We start from the raw sequence: 24,463 nt of genomic DNA on the forward strand, positions 1-24,463 counted from the left end.
CACCGCTTTTACTAAATATTACACCTCTCAATAACTTTATATTAAATGTAAATTTTGTAAATCCAATTATTAGATTATAATAAATAAAATATACGTGTGTAATAACTTTATATTATACTGTGTAATACTTAATAAAAATTACACTGATGTAATTATAATCCCTTATATATATATATATATGGATGCTGAATAAGATTATAACAAATAAATTATATTTCTTTTAATCTAATTCTATGCAGTTTATAATTAATTATTTATAGAATTAATTACGTTTTTTTAAATATGGAAAATTTAGAATAGATATATTTTTAAATAAATTAAATCAAACACACACTCATACACTTAAAAAATCGTACATGTAATTTAAATTGTATTTTTTATCCACAAATTTTACAATTATAACAATAAAATATAATGATGATAACAAAATTCAAACTTAAGAGTCATACATAAATTATTCAAATTTTTTACCATTAGGTCCACTTAAATGATTATATATAAAAGATTAAATTAAGGTACAATATTTTTATATTGTTGATGAAAAGCATTTTAGTGAAATGATGAGCATATTTTTATTTTAATTAAAATTTATTATATTAAAACAATTTAATTAGAATTTTATAAATATATTTTTATAATTTCATTTTATTTTTCACTAAAAATTATATTTACATATTTTTGTTGGTTAATTTTTTTACTCGTAATCCCTATAAATTCTTTTTGTAGTTTATGTAATCTGAATGTCTACAACTTATTGTTTTTGTCATTAATTTCCGTACAAAGTTAAAAACTTGAGACTAACGAAATTTTATGCAGCTTTGTCACATATGTCAAAAGGATGGTTATTAAGAAAGTTTATCTGTAAAATGTCACGTTATTAAGTATATTATCGTAACGAACCAAAAAAAAAAAAAGTATATTATCGTAATACTAATGTCATGCTAACAAAAGATTAGTTATTGTTTTTCAAAAAAGAAAAATCTATTAATGTTATGATTAATACAAAATATTGAAAGAACTACAATTTTTTTTATAACGAATAAAATAAAAACTTCAAATATTTGTTAGAAAAAAAAATATATTGAAGCTTTGATTTAATTATTGATTATAAAATTTAAGTTTAATTGTTAAAATATTCTCATTTTTTTTATACTCAATATATTGTCACATTCATCACCTTTAAGCTTACGATAAATTCTTTTATGAAAATCAACTCACACAAACGTGTGTTTGCATTAGAGTTGAGACATGGAAAAATCACGTTTAACTAGAAGCAATGAATAGGAGTTTTCACGTAAATTTACATGTGGACGTGGAGAGAGAAGAAAGAATTACGTTTAAAAATAAAACCAAACACGCACTAATACTCCTAACACTCAACTATCTTAATAAGTACGGAAAGAAGATTAGTTAAATCTTAAATATAAATTGGTAATTTGACTTATTTAATAAAAGTTAATAAATTTAAACTTTTAAAAGTTTATTTATTTTAAAAAGTTGATAATATATATATATAATAAGTCGACCTATTTATCTATATGATATAATAAAAAATAGTGTATATACCTTATTAGTAATATAATTAAATAAATAAAATTATAATTGAAAAAATGAAATTACAATATTTTTTATATTTTAACTACACTTAAATGTTTTACATTTATTGTTCATACGAAATCAAGAAATAGAAAATAAAAAATTTAGTAGTTGCATCTTCACCTATTCTTTTTCCTCATATTTATAAGTTATTTAGAATATTTCAAATTGGATATAGAAAATATTTTTAAAAAAATTATAAGATTATTTGCTTTCATCACCCTTGTAGTATACACGAGTGTCTATGAATTGTTCCTCTTAGATTAATTTTTATTTTTATTTTAATTCTAATTTTTGATAATAATGCAAACTATTTTTTATCATGTCAATTAAATAAAAACTCACACACGTATTTAAAAATAAATTTATTAATTTATTTAAAATTAAATTTATTAAACTATTTAATATTATTAATATAAAATAAACTTTTAAATAGATTAATAAATTAAATTAGAATTTTAAAAATATATATAAAATAATTTATAATAAATAATAAATCAAATTTAAACTTTAATTTTATAAAATAAATTATAGAATGATACTTCTTATTCTCATCCCTATTTTCACCGAGATGACAATTATTTTCTTTCATTTGAATTATGACAGAACCAAGGAGGGTTCACTAAGGCCATGATGACTTCCCTCAAATATTTGAAATATATTTATAGCTTTATGTAGCATTTTTTTTATGTGGTCCCTCCCAACCTCAAATTGTAGATAGATAAAAATAAATACTATTTTTTTCTTCTTAATTTTGAGTTTCATTTTGTCTTTACTTCATTCTCTACAAATGTTACATTCTACTATATGAGTTAATTTAAAGTTGACTTGAGTTTCAGCAATTGGACATTATATCACATACATTATAAGCTTTTGTCTTCACATTATTAAAATGCTATTGCTGGCTTTTAACTTTTTCTCCTTTATCTCATTCTTCTTTCTATGCCTTTTATATTCTTTATTTTATTATCTATTTTATCATTTTATGTTTTCGTTTATTAATAAAGTTTGTATTACCATTTACTAAATAGCCAATAAGTTATATGAATCATCATCCATGCCTATGTTTCAAAGTTAAAAAATGACTTTAAGGAATGACTTTTAAGAATATTACTATCATTTGTAATATCATTCATGAGTAATTATATTATTTAAAAAAAATTATGTCATTTGATGTGATAGGATTTAATAAATTTTTTTATAAATTATACCAATCTAACAAATAAATTTGGGAATATATTAAATTGATAAATTTCAAATTAAATTAGGAGTATAATAAATAGATTTTATATAATTTCTATATTTTTTTAAATAGAAAAATGCATAGGAAAAACTAACTTGTGACTTATTTTTTTAAGAGAAAATAAACTTTATCTAAAGTACAACAATTTATTTTTGTTATTTATTCTTTTTTTTCTTCTATTTCTTGAAGACCATTATATGCTAATTATAACGACCCGTTTTGGTCGTTACACTAAATAGAATCACTATTATTAACAACAAAATTTAGCTTTACTAGAATTATAAAGTTTAACTAACAAATATATGGACATGTGTAAAATGTGAGTATAAAAGTGTCACCATCATATTGAAATAAATCATACATGTATATACAATAATCCCAAAGATAAATTATATAACATAGTACTAGTCAAGTACACCTATACAAGCTACACGATGTAGCATTGTCACCAACAAAAGATCACACCACTTGTCAATAGCAACTCCTCAAACCTAACCTTGATCTGCTATCATACAACGTATGTTAATTGCAGTCCAAACTACAATAGAAACAAAAGGATAAGCTAGAATCCAAAAATATGTAAGTATAGAAAACAATTCTATAACCTACAACATCATAACAAAACATACATGAAAGCTAAACACTCTAAAGCAAACATGTATCTCATCCACATGTCAAACAAGGCATTCAACAATGCACACGATAGATACATAATATGCAAACATCTCAACCAATGCGTCATCACGCATTCACCTATAGAGATCTCCTAACAACATAAGTAGTCTAAGTGACTTCACCCTATCAAACCAATCTAATCGTTTTCGTACTCGAAGCGTCGACTCGATCACCACAAAATGGGATATCAATCCCTTCTCTAGTTTCGCGAGTATTATCATTACACTAGGGAAGTTTGATTCCACCGTTAGGAATATTACAACTGGGTAAAGAATTATCACGACCTTAGCATGCATTACCAAGTCACATATGAAATTCGATCATTGATTATCCTTTAGAAACCACATAATCCTTCCAAGTGCTTAGTTAAGGGTTATAACCCTCAACCTCCTACCTTACACAACCAAGAACATAGAGGAGACATTAACACACTCAAAACCCACTCCAATATACACATTTACTCAATGAGGGTTTTCCAACATAATGGCCTACCTGAGCATCAATCCAAGATTCCTTATGTGGGATCTTTAGTTTTCAAAAATAATTTTCTATTTTCAAGTCCTAAGTTAGCCAACATGCTTTAATGTCATATTGAATTCTCAACATCCACACCTCACTATACATCATCTACACGCATCACATCTAGTAAATACATATAGAGATCAACAACATCGTACATAAATATGACATACATATGCTCATCCTCATCCAACACCATACAAACATTAACATATGACATATCCAATCAACATTTATAGAACAATCATCATACACCATACAACATGTAATAAAACTCAAAACATCTATTCATGTTCATCATACAACACCACCAAGACATCTCCATCATCTAAACATCCTATGGTCAGCGCAACGTACTGTGTGTCTGACACCATTAAGGTAGGAAGTTTTTTGTCTTGCTCACACCGGACATCATCCAAACCGTATCTAGTGTGACCAAGGTAAAGATTCTTTGGGACTTCACGTTTGACGTGACAAAATCCATCCAACCTCATATTAGACAAACTAATTCACACCTAATGTCACCTCATCATCATTTTAGAAAGTATAATAATACATCTAATTGCGACTTCATATTTAAATTGATGATTAATTAAATTAATCTCAATTTTAATTAAAAAATACAAGTGTGAAATTGGTTGTGTTATTAAATGAAAAATATATATTATGACTAATTTTTTCTCATTTGATTTATAATTTATACATATCCGATGGAAGTGTAAAAAGAAACATCGGAAATGAATTCGAGGAAGTGAGTGCGTTGATGAATAGAGAAAATATTAAAGAAGTGATTTGAAGAAGAAGATAAAATAGAAAAAAGAAAAGAAAGTGAGTTGTTGTTGTCAAGAGAGGAAGGAAAGAGAGTGGTCACGGGTTTCTCTTGACTCTTCCATTGGATAACATAACATTTTTATTGTATTATATATATAATATACACCCATACTATAAACGTTCGGCAGCCAACCCATATCTATGTATATGTATCTATCTATCTGCCACAAAATTTGATTCTCCGTTGCCCCACTCACCTCCCATCTGCTCTATCATATGATTTTCCTCCATCCAAACAATTATAAGTACACCACATGCTTTATTCAATCGCAGCGTACCATTATTTAATTCCTCCTTTGACTCAAATTAACTCACTCCACTCTTCATTCATCCCATTCTATCCCCACATACACCTATTTATTTTTATTTTTATTTTTACACAAAGACCATCAATATTCAAATACGTACTATTCCTTGGATGTTATACATGCAAAATTATATAATTCGTGTTTCAATTATAATTCCGAAATATTTAGAATAGATTAATAAATACTCTTAATTTATGAATTAAACACATAGATTAAAAAGAATTTTACTATTTATAATGATCTTACCAACTCAAAGAAAATTATTTGGATAAAAGATACCACGAAAAAAAAACTCGTAACTTCTCAGATTTTTTTAAGAAGGAAACCAAAACCTAACTGAAAATGACAATTTTTGTTAGCGACTGGCGCGATTAATTGCTGCCTAGCTACCTACATCCAATTAATGACAATCACGTTATGATACATTATGTATAAGGTGGGCGTTTAGATCCGGTTAAAACTCTTGGACCAAAAACCATTTTTCTAACCATACACACATAAAATTTCTTTGAAAACCATTAATATCATCTTTATTTTTCTGTTTAACATGCCTAAAAAATTCTATTTAATTTTAAAATGAAACTAGAAACATCCTCAAATTTTCAGAGTAAAATTATTGAGAAGTTTATTTAAATTCTTTAATTTCATATATTATGGATATTTCACGCTTAACAAATGATCTGAGAAAGCTTCACACTAATTAACTTAAACACTCTCAGTCATATAAACAAAGTAATTAATTATTTACCATCTTTATTCTGCTGGAGCTTTTCTTAATTAGCTAAATTTAGTTGGAAGCTAACAGTGTGAGAGAAGAAAGTGGCGAAAATATAAGGCCTTTGTGATGGTTACATTAAAACCTAATTAGTAATTGGAGACCACAAAACTACAAGCGGGCACCAGCTATAAAATCTCTTCATCACATTGAGCCGTTTTATGCATTGCACCAAGAAATTTTATGTGAAATTGTCAACGCAAACTTTTCTTGCTATTTGTTTTATTATCACAACTAGCTTGCACATACTTCTAAAACCACATCCCATCTAAGACTTTTGGGGATTAAAGTTTAATAGCAATTATGAGAAGATTAGAGTGGGAAGTAAATTTCATATGGCCTTTTACTTTTTTATTATTTCTAATTATAAAGTATTATAATTTTAAAGAGATATATATATATATATACACACACACAAATAGTGTTATTTTATTATTATTAATAAACGAATTTATTACATAAGAAATTAATGTTCTGACTAATTAATGATCTTTGACAACAATTTTTCTAATGTCATCTTTTCTCAACTATTGGGGTTTACTCCCCAATCTTTCACTCATTCCTAATTAACTAGGTGAAAAATCTTCAACCAAATCCTAATTAATAACCTTAAACAAAAACTGCAAATGAATTTATCAGTAACATTGTTTTTGAAGGCTGATTTTAAACAATTAAAAGTGAAGTGTATATCAATCTAAAATATGATATTGAACTTACTTGCGAAGAACTCTTTCTCTTACCGGTTGATACGGTGTATATATGATATACCCATTATGCGGCAAAGAGAGAGGGAAGATACGTGAGTATTGTAAATTTTCTTAATATTAGTATTCAATTCCTAAGAGAGAGAGTATATTACATAAACTAAAATACTAATTATAAATAATGAAGATGTCTGATTCTCGCAATGTTCCGTCATCCTCCACGACCCCAAGCCCTTCTCAAGCACCGTGTCTCTAACGAACCATGAGGATTGAGGACCACTAACAACATTCGTAGAAACGTAGTCATCGTCATTCTCGTGCAATCGAAGCTCCAATCCAACATACAAACTACAAATTAGAAAAATAAAAATAAAAATACAGCAATAGAATAAAAAGTAAAAGTAGGTAGAACTATTGTCAAATTAAGCCGACACGATTCGTGTTGAAGTAAGCAAAGACCTTTTCCTGAATGTCTCGATGTTTCCCTCGAATGTAACTCAACAGAGATGGCTCATCTTCTCTCTCACACTGCTTCATTTTATCAACTATGAGACACTACACTCCATCTATCCAAGATCCATGAGGGGTGCAATTCGAAATTTGGGGATGAGAGTAAAGAGTGTGATAAAAATTTAGTTATGTTGTTTGATAGGCATGAGAATAAAAATTAATTTTGTATTATTACCTCTAACTTGAATTGGTTTATGTTTTAATCTTAATTTATCTTCACGAGTATAAAATAATGTTTACTTTCTATTTTACTTTATTTTCTAGTATAAAGATAACAAATTAAAAAAATTAATAACTAAATAAGCTAAATTTAAATTATATATTTTATAAACAATAGGCCAAGTTTAAGTATTTTAGTCTGAATTATTATGCACGTTCTTTGTTTTAATAGGTAAAGTTTAAGTTTGGGTCATTATACTTTTATTAATTTTAAATTCATACTAATAATCTTTACTAAAACTTTTAAAGATCAATTTTTATTAAAAAATATTAAATAAGTATGTTAAAATAGCTAGAGTGGATAACATGAAAATGATTAAGAAAATGGCGATATAAAGAAAAGGAGTGTATTAAAATAATAAAGATAAAAATGAAAGAAGAAAAATAAGATACATGGTTTCTCTCCTATAATGAATATCAAGTTTTAATTTTAGTTTATAATTTTTATTTTTTAAATACTATTATTCTTATTTAAATTTTGAGTTTTAATATACTATATATAATGAAGACATATTTAATATTTTTAAGAGTACATGACCAATTTAGTCGTTTAAATTGTTACTTGCTATCAATTTAGTTCCAAATTTGATAAAAATTAAAAAAAAATACCAAAAATTATAATTTGTCACTCGTTTTAGTTTTTCTGTTAAATAAAATATATATTTTTTAATAGAAGTGTTTTGTGATTCAAAAATTGTCATGTGATACACATGATGCACACTTACATGACATGTGTTATATGTCATATGAGTATATATAATACACAATATTTTAGTCTTTAAAATTGTAACATGGTGTCAATTTCAAGAATGAAAGTATAATTCAAAATTATTTTAGTTACAAAATTTTATTGTGATTTTTTAATTGATTAATTGTGACTCAAATATTTACATAATAAAATGGGCAATTAAGTTAATGTTGTAAATAGAGGATAAATATATTCAAATCATATTATAAATTTGGTATTTAACATTGTATTTTTTATTTTAAGTATATTATATCTCTTCTTCTAATTATCTGTTTTTTTTAATCATATTTTATTCATTTTAAAATAAATAAAACAAAAATAGTTTATACGTTTTCTATATTTTTATTTTATATTCATACTTATTTCACTTATCAATTATTTCTTATTTTTCTCTATTCTAGAAAGCATTCTATTAATTATCACCTCTTAAAAATTACAGGGTTTAGGGTATTATAATTTTGATTTGAATAATTGCAAGTAAAATAAATAATTAAATTAATATTTTTTATATGAAGAGTATGATATTTAACAACATAATACTTAATATTTATTCTCATTTTGAGGTTATTTTTTCTTTTAATCGATTAATTTTGTATTTTTTTAATACATAAATATGAAACGAAGTTTTTAATTATCTATATTACATTTCTAAGTTCTAACTAACCGTAAATTTTAGTTTGGGGTCCTCTAACACTCTTTTTCTTCGAGCCTCCCATCTTACCCTATGAATCTATGATGATAAATATATTAGTCTTTCTATAAACAATACTAATTTAATTTTAAATTATTCAAGCGAAAACTAGATCTATCCTAAACTCTACAAATTTAAGAAATAAAAGTAATAAATTCTCTTCAGAATAGAGAAAAATAAGAAATAATTGATAATTGAATTAATTATAAAAATAATATAAAATATAGAGAAACTATAGATTTTTTTTTATTTATATGTACTTTTTTAAAATAAAATGAATAAAAGAGGGAAAAAAATTAATTAGAAGAGGAGATATAACATACTTAAAAAAAATACAATGTTAGTTATCAATTTTACAACATGATTTGATTATTTATTAGTCTTTCCAATTACAATAATAACTTTATCTACTTTATTGTATATATTCAAGCCACAATTAATTAAAATGAAATTATAATAATGTTAAGAGACTAAAATGACACCAAATTGCAATTTCAAAGACTAAACTAACATGATATTAAGCTATAATTCCAAGGATGAAAATGACATTATATTACAAATAAATTAATATCCGTTATAATTTTAGAGATTAAAGCAACATTAAAAGTTGTAATTTTAGAAACTAAAATAATAAGTTACAATTAAAGACTAAAATAACTTTGTGTTGCACTCATAACATATGACACGTTACTTACTCACATGACATGTGTGTCATGTGACAATAATGTATGTCATATAACACTTAATAATTATATCACATAATCATTTTTATTACAGAAAACAAACATCACTTAACGGATAAAATAAAATGAGTGTCAAGTTACAATTTCAAAGACTTTTTCTTCCATTTTATTAAGTTTAGAGACTAAAATAACAAGTGACAATTTGTAGTCTAAATTGACCATATTGTTTAAAAAAATTGAATTTTAAAGTTATTATAATCTTATAATTAATCATCATTTAACTTCGCTTTTAAAAATTTGAATTTAAATGCACTGTATTAATAAAAATATATTTTAATCCAGATTTCATTCCCAATTTTTAAAATGTATCTCTATATATTCCCATTTATTAAAATAAAATACCAATTATTAATAATGAGAACATCTATAATTAATTTTTTAACCTTTTTTATTTTAAAATTTTACTTTAATTTAAATGTATCAATGTAATACACAATAAACTTATAGTAGTTAACTTTAAACTTCCATATGTAATTGTTAATTATGGAGGACCAAGTTGGAGGTTTTTGTGATATTTTCATCGTGTATATAATTTTGAGGAAACGTACTTACGAGATTCATGTGGTGCACGTGAACTGCTAATGTACGGGCAATAAAAAGAACCTATTAACGCAATAACGAAATGAAGAAAACAATTTAACATATACTCAACAATTTGCATGGAACAAATGAAGTAGTATAACCTAAATGTTTGAAAAACAAATTTGTTGATATAAGAAAGAGGGGTATAAGATTAAAAAAGTATATAGTGAATGAAAAGTCGGTTTTAGTTAAAAACAGTTTTAGTTTAGAGAGCTAACATGATCTGTTGGAAAGAGACAAAAAAGAGGGAAAGAACACACGAGTGTATCCTTTAAAAAAAATAAATAATAGTTTAACGAGTAAAAGAGAGGCGAGTGTTTTAGGTGAGATATATATGATTTGGTGACAGAAACTTACAACATATTTTGGTGAAGGGTAGAAGAAATATAGAGAAGATATAAGATGTAGGTGGTGGGAGAAAGGTCCAAGGGCACCGCTTTGGGGCTGTAGCCACCCTGTCTTCTTTTTGAAAAGTCATTTTCTCATCTTAAAAACACCTTAGCGTATACCCTCTTCCCATGTAGGGCCACCTATGTAATGTAGATGTTTCTCAATTTTTTTTAAAAAATAAAATAAAATAATTAATTTAATTTTGAGTCTGGTCACTCGCATATACTACTAGTCATGTTAACCATCAATCTCTTATCTTTGCCTAACACTAGTGTACCACCAAATTGGTACAAATATTACTTTTATGAGTATAAAGAGGTGAGGCCAAAGCAAAGTGTAGTTGTAGCCCCTGCCTGAGATTATTAACTAGTTATTGTTAGTTACTACACATAGTCAATGGCAATTGCAGCGCCAAACTCATCACCCACCATGAGTCTCAGCCATAGCCAGAGCCAAGAGGAGGGCACCACCACCACCACCTCCACCACCAACGACAACAATAACAACAACAATAACAACAACAACAACATCAACAAACCCGATGATCACGACCACGACATGGTCATGCCCGGTTTCCGCTTCCACCCCACTGAAGAAGAGCTGGTCGAATTCTACCTTCGCCGTAAGGTGGAGGGAAAGCGTTTCAACGTTGAGCTCATTACTTTCCTCGATCTTTATCGCTATGACCCTTGGGAACTTCCCGGTATATATATTAAAGCTTCCCTTTTCTTGAAGCAATTCTGGGAACTAACTCCCCCTTTTATCTGCCATCTCTCCCTTTAATTTTTTATATATTATTTCTTTTTCTTTTTCTTTTTCCTACCTAGCTAACTTTTTCGCCTTCTATATATATTCTTTTTCTTTGTCTTATGTCTGTGAATTGAGATGTTAATTTGTTGTGTGAATTTTGATGAACAGCCTTGGCAGCTATTGGTGAGAAGGAATGGTATTTTTATGTGCCGAGAGATAGAAAGTATCGCAACGGTGATCGTCCCAATCGTGTCACTACCTCTGGTTATTGGAAGGCAACAGGAGCTGACAGGATGATCCGAACCGAGAATTTTCGCTCCATCGGCCTCAAGAAAACCCTAGTTTTCTATTCTGGGAAAGCTCCCAAAGGCATCCGAACCAGTTGGATTATGAACGAGTATCGCCTGCCGCAACATGAAACTGAACGATATCAAAAGGTTTATTACCATATATATTTACCCTTTCTTTCTTCTTCTTCTTCTTCTTGCTTTGCTTTTTAAATTCAACCCTAGTTCGTTTTAAACCTATAGTAATTCTTGTTCCTTTAATTAGCTAGCTTTTACGTTTTACCTGGTGTGTTGGTGTTGCGCATAGACGCTTCCACCCTTGGAGATTCATAGGTGCGTGGCTATAGCACACCAAAATATAGTAGCTGCGTGAAACTCGCAGCCACTCATAGTCTAAAGTCAAGACTGAGGATCGAGAAGGCGAGAGGTGAAGAATTAATGAATACGTGAGAGAAAGAGGGATCAAAATAAAAGAGTTGGCAGAAAATCAAAACAACCAGCACCGTTTGCCATTAATTCACTCTCTTTATCCTTTTCTCGCACTCACATTTATGACTGCATGCATGAATTCTTTCAAGTCTTATCATCGACCATAAATTCTCTTCATGCCTCCGTACTCCACCCAAGTTGAATTGTTTTTCCTTTTTTTCAGGCTGAGATATCTCTTTGCCGTGTGTACAAGAGAGCTGGAGTCGAGGACCATCCCTCCCTCCCTCGCTGTCTCCCAACACGTCCATCCTCATCATCAAGAGCTTCTTCAAATTCTGACAATAATAAGAAGCACAACGAAATGCTTCACCACAATAACATGGGATTTGTGGCACAAGCAAAGCCAAACGATCACATAGTTGAAAAAATGAACGAAACCGAAGCAAGCAGTGATGTCAACACAGCTCTTGGACTTTCCAAATACAATGCTTACCGTGCTGCAATGGGTGCACTCACCACCACAATGGGTCTTCCAGTTGTTCCGCTGGACGACGAAGGGTTGATGATGATGCAACATCAGCAACAATCTAAGCAACCAACCCATGCAACTGCCCCTGCTTGTGGAACAATCTTCTCTGCTGGGCCTTCTAATTCCAATAATAGTGTTGTCAATATGGATGAACTGAACAGGCTAATGAGTTATCAACAACAGTACTACAATGTTCAAAGCCATCCCAATCAGTTCTCAACTTTGCTGATGCAACCATCACCAGTAGTGTCTCTCAACTCACTACCAAATCCACTTCCAACCACCTTCTCTGACCGACTGTGGGAGTGGAATCCAATCCCTGAGCCACCAAATCAAGAGTACAGCAACATGTCCTTCAAGTAATGACTCAATCATGCGTATCTGTGAACTGCACATACATATATATATTAATATATATATATATATATATATATAGAGAGAGAGAGAGATAGACATTTATCTGTGCTAATTTCTACTATCAACTTTGTTTAGGTTGCTTGCGTTAATTACTCTAATTAATCACCTATCTTATCTTCGATTTCAATAACATAATTGTATGACTGATTTTCATCAGTCGTCAGTATGTATTTTGTCGGTAGCACTTATTAGGGTTTTAGTTTTGAGCTTTTCAATCATTCATATATATTTATGCACTTTGATTGTCCATAGAAACTAAAATTGAAAATTGAAGTTACCATTTTGTGTTAAATGCTGGCGTGTTCCTACTAGCTGTGGGGATAGACAGGGTAGTGTTGGTTACAGTATGTGTTAGTTCTGTCCTAGAGTATAATTTAGTTTGACATTCTCATTATTAAATTCAAAACGCAACACTACAAGAATAGTTTTACAGATAGACATATAGTATAAAGTTTTATTCACACAAAACTAATCCTAATGTAGATAGGGTACCAGATCATATAAGATTCCAGCCTCAGCTTATTTATTGTAGAAAAACATTAAATCAATGTGATTAGGGTTCCGAATTCGAGGACGTATATGCTCCTCGATCGCTTTCTCACGTATACATGTAACGCCATTCCTGGTAGTGAACAAAGGAAATGGAAAATCTCTCAATTAGAAAGGTGAAGGCATTTCGTGTTGGATGTATAGATGAAGCAGTATTGGGCTATTAAGCGCTTACCAGTTACTATAGTTGGTCAAAAGTTTTAGTTAATATATAGTGTAATTTTATAATAACAAAATCCTACAAAAACAAACAAGAATAAGAAAAATAATCATTTCACACTTCAAGAAGTGCATACACTTTGGAATAAAAAAATAAAGGAGAAAAAGAAAGTAATAAAAGGTAAGGTAATAAAAAAAAACTGAGTGTTAGATAGAATCAAATTTATGGTGTAAAAAAAGTAGTGTTGTAAAAATAAATTAGCTTATTAGAATTATAGGTCAAGCTTAAGGAATAAATTGCATGAGTATGGATATGTAAACGTTCATGAATCTTAAAATATTGAGATGTTATAACATTAATTTTGAATTTTTTTTTTCACATCTCAATTCTTTCATTGTACATCTCTTTATTTTTTTTTCACATTAATTATCATCTATAATACTATACTTGTTCCTATTTATAAAATATAACTTAGAATAATTATATGTTCCTTTATATAAGATATTTTTTTTATATGTTAATTATTTTTAGACTAAAAAATCCATTATTAAAATATATTTTCTTAATTTGATAAAATACATTAATTAAATTCTTTAAAGATCAACATGTATATTAGTTGGTTAAAAGAAAAAAAATAATATCAAACATACATTTTAATTGATTATAGAATACGTGAGTAATATTAATTAGAAAAGGAAAGTAATATAAAGATAATAATAAGATAAATATATTGTTATTAATTAAATTAATTATTTTTTAATCTTAATAAATTAGATGATTAAGTCAAAATAGTATATATATATATATATATATATATATATCATTGTATTTAATTATTTTATGACATAAGGTTTTAAACTAATAACTTCATTTTGATACCACTTATTAGATAGTACATGTAAAGATAATTATAAATTTATACTCAATCCTCTCTTGCAATTCACTTCTACAATTTTTTTTCCTTTCCTCTCCACTTTTTTCATTACATATTATATTTACTATTTTATCTTTCTACCTCTCTCTTTCCTTTAATATTCCAATACACCCCAAAATAGGAGTATATATATAGAATTTTTCAAAATTAAAAATAATCATTCAATGTGTAAGAAAAGAAGCCAAAAGAGTGGTCTAATATTACATATTGACTAAAAAATTTGAAAAGCAATTAATATATCTATTAGATCAGTCCTCATTCATATTTAACTATATTTTAATTATATTTATGCAAGACTTCATTATTTATACTCCAATTTCAAACATTTTTTTATTATATCATAACTTGTTTGTTTATTTAACTGGTATTATTATATATACATATACAACTAGTATAACTAAATTAAGTATAGAGCTTTTTAAATGTGATCATGTAAATATTTATATATATATATATATATATATATATATATATATATTATGGAAATGAATTATTTGGGTAATTCAAATAATAATACATTTTCATATAAATTTATCTTAATTTTCGTTTTTATCTATAAAAAATTCATTTCCATTATATATATATATATATATGTGTATGTATATGTATGGTTTCATATAAAATAATTAAACTAATTTAAATAAATACTAATATGCCTTATTGGGAACATTAAAATCATATAAACTGAATATGAAATATATATATATAAGAGAACATATAATTATGCTTTGAAATTTTCAATAATTATGTGAATAGATTTGTCTTCTACATTTTAGATATGTAAATATTTATAAGAACTGTCTTCATTTTAGTAAAACTTATTTCTTTCAACAGTTTGTAATAAAAATACATTTATTAATTTTTTTAATTAAAAAAATTAATTATGTTACCTATGTGATTTAATATATACTATTTTTAAGTCAATTTTTTTCCTTTAAAAAAAAAGTCAAGATTCTATCACGTGTATATAAAATTTGTTCATATAAAGTTTGAAGATATTTTTTTTATTAAATTATCTGTTTTTGAAGTGAATACATAATAATATATATCTGTTATTTATTTAATTTACAATATACTTTTATCTCAGGACACTAAATTAATTCAATTCTATAATTGAATTAACATTATTTTAAGTATTTATTATATACTTAGGGAAAAAATATTGAAATTTGACAAATTCTCTACTAAAGAAAAGGAAAAATAAAATGCTATAGAATTAAAATTTTTGAAAAATTTAACATAATTATAATATTTAAAATTTAATTATGATTTATATAAACGATTATTAATAAAACTTGTCCTTCTAATAGAAAAAAGTGGCATTTATTTATTTTTTGATAAATAAATTTTCATTGTAATATTTTTATTTTCAGACATGTTAATTGATTTAGAAAATTAGCTAAGTTGATTAACATAACACTATTTTTTTGTTGTTATCCAAATCATTAGCATGCCACTATTTTATTTTATTTTTAACTTTCTTTTGAGCTTATAATGAAACGTTTGGTCCACCAAAAAAGATGATGTTAGATTAGTATTTATTACTATAAATTTTGTTTGACAAAAACTAAAGTGTTACCATAAACATTAATCATGGCTCTATATATTAATCAATTCAATAAATTAAAAAATGCCTTCGATGCACTCTATCTATTACGTTACACTATTCTTTGTTGTCCGAGAGGATGTGAAGTAGTTAAATACATCCTTATTAAAAAAAAAATCTTAGTTAATACGTGTAACTTAATTTTTTATGGTACTCTCTAATGTGAATACTGAATATTGACATTTACTTTATAAATGTTATTTTTTATTTTCATTTAAAAAAACATGCATTTCCCTTTTTAATTTAATCATAAATTTTAATTTATATATTATCATATTTTTTAAAAGAATTAATTAAATTTCAAAATAAAATTGCATAAAAGCTTTATTGACTTTTCATAAAGTTGTATTCTTTTAATGTATACAAAGTATCATTTAGAATGCCATGTGTTTATTTTCCCCTTCAAAGCTACACTTTTCACTGGATTATACATAACAGAAAGAGTTTTTGATAATATTTAAAAATTATTATTTAATTGTGTATAAATATTATTAATTTATTTATGTGACATATTATCAAATGTTGTATATAATTTATGTTGTTAAAGACTTTTAATAATATTTTTATATAAGTAGGCAACATTTTTTAAATATTATTAAAGTGATATTTTTATAACATTTTAATAATATTATTAAGTTCTAATTATAAAATAATAATTAATTTTAAAATAGATGCTATCACTTATATTTTATGACTCATAATTTTTTATAAGTTCTTTAAGATTAAAGACATCCTTATTAATTAATTATTATTAAATTTATATTTAATATCAAAATTCATTTATCTCAAATATCACTTTATGATTATATATATTGTTTTCATGTAATTCATTATTTCATTTATTCGACGTGAGATTTTAACTTTTGAAAACTATTGGAGATTGAAAAAGATACTCTTTTTATGACAATTTTTACTTGACGTGGGAATTTAATTTTAGAAACAATTAGAGAGAACAACGTTAAGATAAAAAAAATATTATTTTATCTATAATAGTATTTTTCATAAATAATTTTGCAAAATAATCCATTAATATAATTTATAGTAACATTATTTTAATAAATGTAGGTAGATAAATACTGTTAAAGAAGGAAAAATATATTAGTGTTAATGAATTTTTTTTAATAATTCTTTGATTAGTTATTATTTATAACCTAATATATATCTTATTGATACAATAAGGAGACAATTTTTTTCTTAAAAAAAATTAGTGTTGCATTGGAATACATGTGCATTCTTTTTTAATAAATATGCAACATGTAAAAAGTAAAAGCCAACATAATATGGAGATATAAAAAAATGATAGCATGATTGCATATAAATCAAATGAGTGTGTCTAGGCTATCGATTGCAGCATCGATTATCAAAGAATAATTGCAAGCAGAAAAAGGGCATAAACATTTTAACCAATTGTTTTAGATGAAATGGGTACTGGCAACGTAAGGTATTAGAGTAAAACATAATGCTAAGTCTCCCCATTTTTCAATAATAAGGCATCTCTAAATTCAGTTAAATTTCGATAATTGTACCCTTTATTATATTACTTAGGAAAATCTTCACAAACTGAATAGCGAAGAGAATTTGTTAATAAGTAACTAGAAAGGTTTATTTTGTGTTGTTTGTAATATATAAATATGAGGAAATTCATTCTATATCCCACATAAAAAATGAGTCAGGAGAAAACATTTGAATACTTACTTTTGGTTAAACAAGAAATTCTGCTTTGTCCTATTTGAACATTACTGTCGTGAAGATCGTAGACGCATGCAATATCATCTCACAGCCTATATATAAATAAAAAGTAAGGGTAGTAATATGGGAATACTCTATCACTCTTAAGTCTAAACACTTATTGAATACAGTACCTATCATTTCTTTTATATCTCTCTTCCATCATATAACTATATATACTAACTATCATACATATATATAATTTACTCTCCTGTCTCTCTTTATCTCTTTAGAGTGATAATTAAATTTAAGATTTCCATCCATCTTTTTCATGACATTTAAATGTAGAAATTATATAATTATAGAGTGAAATTTGTATGAGGTACGTACAAGTAATTAATTAGCTTGGCCATTACAGTTGTCAGACTATATACCTAAAGTGGGTAACTGGATTGAATTGCATAAACTTCTACTTGCTGAGTATGTCCAACAACTCGTTTAATTTGTCCTTTATTTTCTTCACGGGAAATACTGTGAGGCTGTGATCACACAGTACGGCCAACTGTGTGCCATAACTAGTTACTAGCTATGTGTTAGATACTTATTATTTTCAGATAGAATTTTACATGTGTATTTTAAATGAAATATCAATTTCAAACGACTTATTTTAAATGAACTTTTTTAATTATATCCCACACTAGTACTGTGTGCAAACTTATCTCGTAGACGTGAGCTATGCACCTACAAATTAATGAATGCATACTTTTTGAATGATGCATATACTGCCAAGAGAGTGTTATATTATAACATACGTTAAAGTGTTAATTATAATATAACTGGCAGTATATATAATGTATATTATGTCCATTACAAGTGTTGGTGAATGGGGAGAAAATGAAGAAGTCTAAGTTGCATAGGGGAATCCTCTTGTATTTTAATTTGTGACGGCTAGGCTAGATCAATTCCATTGAAAGTGCAACAAGTTAGTTGGAAGCTTTTTTTGTATCCCCCAAGCACACAGCAGACACAGGACCACACAAACCAATCTCTTTTGGCTAATCATCTCTTTGTATATTTGGTGAAGCATTCATCAAACAAATGGTTTCTTAGTGTCTTGAAAAAGGTAATTTATTAATTAACCATCTGCCATTCGTAAGTGCTACAATAAAATGTGTGTTTTTTTTTAGTAACATTAAAAAAATGTTGTTGGATTATGAGGAATGTTGTTAATATATTTTTTCTAATATTTTATCAAATATTCAAATGTAAGATAAAATTTATGTTGCTTAAAATTTTTAATACTTTTAAAAATATTACTAAAGTGGTATTTTGTAACATTTTAATAATATTATTAATTTTTTTGTAAATTTTATAAAATAATAATTAGTATTAATATATATTATATATTATCACTTATATTTTAACGTTCTTTATCTACAAGTTTTTTAAAATTGAAATTTTTTTTTTTTTTACGAAAGGAAATATTTTAAGTTAGTTACCACTAAATTTATATTACATATCAAATTTTATTTATTTTAAATTTAACTTTTTAGTTATATATATTTTTTACGCGTCATTTTTTTACTTGATTTGATATTTTAATTAATTTTAATAAATAATTAGAGATTTAAAAAACATACTTTTTATATGTCATATTTTTACTTGATGTGATAGTTAATTTTGGAAATAATTAAAAAAATATATTAAAATAAAAATATTTTTGTATCTATAATAATATTTTCTAAAAAAGTATTATAATAATCTATTAATTTAATTTATAATAAAATTTTAATAAATATAAATACGTAAATGTTGTTAAAGATGTTAAATATTTTAATTAGGTACAATGACATTGGCGAGCTCAATGGGTGACATAAGCATTAATTGATAGCGTATATATATAAAATTGGTTTTGGTAGCTTAATTCCTAAAGCAATATTGTCTGCCATGCATGGATTTCAAATGATCATGGCAGATTGAGACATACGATGGCTTAGGACAATGCATGAGGCTTCAATGCTCTTATTAAAAATTTTATTTTATGAAGACACCAACCTCTACGTATATGCGGAAATGCTCTTATTTTATTTTATTGGCACATGAAATGAAATAAATTACCTTGACATTATTAATTTCGTGAAACATCCGATTCATAATTGTTCCTTCTCCGTTCACTCTCGATGATTAGTTGTAAATGGAAATGCGAAACCTGAATCTGATGATTAATAATGTTTTTAATTGAAAATTCGTTTTATTTTCTTACGGGACAACATTTCCCTAAATACAATTCAAATTTCATATACGTATTTTGGTTTCATACCTTGATCAAGGAAAAAACAGAGTTTTTTTGTGGATTAGACAATTTTGATTTGGCCCGCTTCTATAGAATGGCCCATAGTTGTATGGCCCAAATTAACACTTGCATTAAAACATTTTGGGTTTGATACTTGGCTCATGATATATATACCTCCTTTTTTTTATAAGTACACCTCATTCTTTTAAAAAAAATTATAAAATATTATAATTTTTTTTAAAAAAAATTAATTTTACACTTTTAACTTTTAATTTGTTACTTTTTTTTTCCTATTCACACACTTTTTTTTTTCTCTTTCAATTTTTACATGCTACCAAAATAGGTGGGTGAAAGAAAAATAAGGAGGTGCATGTAAAAATTGAAAAAAGAAGGAAAGATATGTAAAAAAAATACTAAATTAAATGTTGTGAATGTAAAATTAAAAAATTTAAAACAAAAAATTAAGAATATTTTAAAATTTTACTTATTTTTTTTAAAAGGAGGTGTACTTATAAAAAAAGGAGGTGTATATATCATGAACCTTGATACTTTGATCATGGAAAATAGAGTTTTGCGGGCATCAGACAATTTCTATTTGGCCCGCTTCTATTGAATATAGCACTTGCATTTTTTTTTTATAAAGATAAAAACGATTATAAAGATAGTTGCAATAAAAATTTAATCTAGATTCTCATATTTTTAATTATTTTAATTCAACTACTAAGCTAACCTTAATAATAATAATATAAGAGGTATTTCTTAAATATTCTAACAGTGATTTAATAAATATCTCGTTGCTCTGCATCTCAGTGTTATCAACATGAGTGATTCACAATTTTCTCATTGTTTGCTCATTACAAGTGTACCGTCCAGGTCGTAATCCGACCTGACCTCCCTAACGGCAGCAGGGCGACCCTGACCCTCTACTCGGTCGTAACTCGATTCCCACTCGCCTATGAAAGGGGGTTCTCGGCATTCACCCGACTAAATGCTCAATGCGGGTCCAATCGGTCAGAGCCCGACTCGACTTGACCTCGTTCACCCTGCACCCTCGAAATAACCAGTCGGTCAGAATCCGACTAGACTTGCTCTCACTCACCCTGCACCCTAGAGATAACGACGGTTAAGGAAATCCCCTCATTCTCGGGGCCTAAGAGGCCCATGAACGAGGTACCATAAAACCCAAAACCCTAGAGCTGAGGAGGCAGATTACACTTTTGAAAATGCTCTGGCTTTGAGGCACGATCTAGGAAAAAACCCTAGTCCACCTTTTGGCCGAAACATTTTGGCGCCCATCGTGGGGCTACGGTGAAACTTTTCCTACGCCCCAAGTCATACAGAAAGACCTACACTTTACCATGGTGAGAGGCGGCAACAACAACAACTCTCAACCCCCTACCATGGAGGAGATGATGGCCATGATCAATGGCCTACGGGAGGATAATGCACACTCCAGGGAGAGAGAGGAGGCCATTCAGCGTGAGAACGAGGAGATCAGGAGGCGAGCGGATGAGTTACAGGCCAGAATAGAAGCCAACACCAGAACATTGGAGGAGGATGTCATGATGGAAGTCCCAAGGGATTTTCGGCCTTTCTCGGAAGCCATAGAGGCCGAGGCCATCCCTAGGGATCATCGAATACCGCAGGTCGAACCTTTCGATGGATCGTAGGATCCCAGTCAACATCTAACGGATTTCCGAGCTCAGATGTTGATTTGCGGAGGGAGCATGGAAGTCCGTTGCAAGTTGTTCATGGGAACGCTCAAAAAGGCGGCGCTTGATTGGTTTAGTGGCCTCCCCGACCGATCCATCACCGACTTTGACGTCTTCAGCCGGCTGTTTATGGCTCAATTTGCTGCTAATAAGAAGAAGCAACCAATCACGTCGGATTTATTTGATCTTAAGCAGCAACGGGAGGAGTCATTGAAGGATTTTCTGCAGAGATTCAATGAGGTTGCTCTAAGGATAGCATCGTTGGATGAGAGAATGGCGGTCATCGCGTTTCAGAAAGGTTTGAGGTCCGGAGCCTTCGACATTGCACTTGAAAGGGCGAATTGCCAAACAATGTCGGAGGTGAGGGCTTTCGCCTTGAGCCACATCAAGACGGAGGAGAACCAGATCATTAAAAGGGCAGCTGAGAACCGAGAAGCCGGGGGCAGGAATAAGGAGGGGAACAAGCATCTCCGACCGCGATCAGACTGGAGCAAACGACGTGACCGGTACAACGTGAAGGACGGCAATTACAGGCAGGCCAATCACGGTGGTCGGTCAAGGGGCGAGTGGACGCGCAGCAATGAAGAAGAGAAGTTTACTACACTCACTGTACCCAGGCGACAAATACTCCACGATGTCAATAGCGCATCGTTGTTTGAGTTCCCGGTGGCGACGGAGCGTTAGTTGGGCCCTTTCAAAACCGATTGGTGTGAGTTCCATAGGACTCACGGGCACTCAACTGAAAATTGTTTTGTTTTGGGAAGACAGATCGAGCGTTTAATCAAGGAGGGACGACTGAAGGAGTTTGTGGCGAGAAAGCAGGAGGGAAGCTCGTCAGATAGGCGACCCAGGCGCAAGCAAGATGACTCCAAGAGGGATAGGCGTAAAGAGAAAACTCCTCCCAGAGACGCGCCAGCAAAGGTGTCGGAAGCCCATCAGCAACCCATCCATGGGGATTTCAACACCATCATAGGGGGCTTCGCGGGCGGGGGAGCTACCCCTACTGCCCGAAAAAGGTACACTCGGTCGGTGCTTACAGTATCGGAATTCAGGCAACCTACTCAGCCTGAGATCTCATTCTCGGACTCAGACTACGAAGGAGTAGCCCCTCATGAGGGCGACCCCGTCGTCGTATCGGCGATTGTCATGGGGTACAATGTGAAGCGTGTGTTGATTGACCAGGGAAGTTCCGCGGACATTTTATTCTAGGAAACCTTTGAGGGGATGAAAATACCTAACGACCGACTAATTCCTTATGCAGGGACTCTAGTGGGTTTTGCAGGAGACCAGGTCATCGCAAGGGGATACACTGATCTGGAGACGACCTTTGGCCAGGGAGCTCAGATGAAGACGGTGGTCGTTCGGTATTTGGTAGTCGACGCTCAGTCATCGTACAGCATACTGGTCGGCAGGCCGACTCTGAACAAGCTGGGAGCAATAGTGTCTACTTCCCATCTGAAGGTAAAGTACCCGTTGCTGAGTGGTGCTGTGGGAGTTCTCAGGGTGGACCAGGAGGTTGCTCGGAAATGCTACGGGGATAGTTTAAAGGCGCGAAGGCGACTATACACTAAGCGGGTAGAAAAGGAGGTCCATTCCGTCGAACTGGACCCTAGAATGGGTCAGTTCGACCACCGATCCGCCCCAGTAGAAGACGTCAAGGAAGTGGAGGTAATGGAAGGGAGAAACGTAAAGATAGGTACCTCTTTGACTCCCGAGGACGAAGAGAAATTGGTGAGGGTTCTAAAGGACAATGTGTCGGCATTCGCATGGCATTCCAGCGACATGCCTGGAACTGATCCAAATTTCTTGTGCCACAAGTTGGCCATAGACCCTAGTGCGAAGGCAGTAATTTAGAAGAGAAGGAAGTTTGGCGAGGAAAAACGAAGGGCTATCGCGGAAGAGACGCAGAAGTTAGTGATGGCAGGACACGTTCGTGAAATCCAATATCCGACCTGGTTGGCCAACGTAGTCATGGTGCGCAAGAGCAGCGGGAAATGGAGAATGTGTACGGACTTCACCGACCTTAACAAGGCCTGCCCAAAAGACTCGTACCCGCTGCCGAACATAGACTGCCTGGTGGACGGGGCGTCGGGATACGAGTTACTAAGGTTCATGGATGCTTACTCGGGGTACAACCAAATCCGAATGCATCCTGCAGACGAGGACAAGACCGCCTTCATAGCCGATCAAGCCAATTTCTGCTATCGGGTTATGCCGTTCGGTCTGAAGAACGTAGGGGCGACTTATCAGCGACTGATGGACAAAGTCCTTGTGAATCAACTAGGTCAGAATGTGGAAGCTTACGTAGACGACATGGTGGTGAAGTCGGAAAGCGTCAGTCGGCACTTTGACGACTTGCAGGAATTGTTCGACACCATTGGCATGTACCAGCTCAAACTGAATCCTGAGAAGTGCTCTTTCGGTGTCCAGGCGGGAAAGTTCCTCGGTTTCCTGCTGACTCACCGCGGCATTGAAGCCAACCCGGACAAGTGCTCGGCGATTATCAACATGAGGAGCCCATCTATGGTGAAAGAGGTACAACAACTTGCAGGGAGAATGGCGTCCTTGTCGCGCTTTCTTTCAAAGGCGGCCGAC

General features: G+C 30.0%; 2 protein-coding genes across 2 annotated transcripts; both read left to right on the forward strand.

Annotated features, from left to right (window-relative positions):
- Positions 1–10,772: 10,772 nt before the first annotated feature.
- LOV1 (NAC domain containing protein 35) lies at positions 10,773–13,238 on the forward strand. The gene is made up of 3 exons (XM_020375132.3): positions 10,773–11,237; positions 11,453–11,721; positions 12,224–13,238. The coding sequence occupies exons 1-3, from the start codon at positions 10,931–10,933 to the stop codon at positions 12,890–12,892; spliced, it is 1,245 nt and encodes a 414-aa protein (XP_020230721.1). The 5' UTR covers positions 10,773–10,930; the 3' UTR covers positions 12,893–13,238.
- Positions 13,239–21,883: 8,645 nt separating this feature from the next.
- LOC109811386 (uncharacterized) lies at positions 21,884–23,077 on the forward strand. Its single transcript, XM_020375133.2, has 2 exons — positions 21,884–22,477; positions 22,637–23,077. The coding sequence occupies exons 1-2, from the start codon at positions 21,884–21,886 to the stop codon at positions 23,075–23,077; spliced, it is 1,035 nt and encodes a 344-aa protein (XP_020230722.2).
- Positions 23,078–24,463: the final 1,386 nt, after the last annotated feature.

Source organism: Cajanus cajan, chromosome 5, assembly GCF_000230855.2.
Source record: "Cajanus cajan strain Asha chromosome 5, NIPB_CcT2T_4, whole genome shotgun sequence".
Taxonomy (NCBI): domain Eukaryota; kingdom Viridiplantae; phylum Streptophyta; class Magnoliopsida; order Fabales; family Fabaceae; genus Cajanus; species Cajanus cajan.

Bases quoted from the DNA above. Each gene is read 5' to 3' on its own strand.
- LOV1 (XM_020375132.3), top strand. From the start codon at position 10,931: ATGGCAATTGCAGCGCCAAACTCATCACCCACCATGAGTCTCAGCCAT. The intron at 11,238-11,452 runs GTATATATATTA...TTTGATGAACAG, and splicing joins TGACCCTTGGGAACTTCCCG to CCTTGGCAGCTATTGGTGAG. The intron at 11,722-12,223 runs GTTTATTACCAT...CCTTTTTTTCAG, and splicing joins AAACTGAACGATATCAAAAG to GCTGAGATATCTCTTTGCCG.
- LOC109811386 (XM_020375133.2), top strand. From the start codon at position 21,884: ATGGAAGTCCGTTGCAAGTTGTTCATGGGAACGCTCAAAAAGGCGGCG. The intron at 22,478-22,636 runs GTACCCAGGCGA...TTGGGAAGACAG, and splicing joins AGAAGTTTACTACACTCACT to ATCGAGCGTTTAATCAAGGA.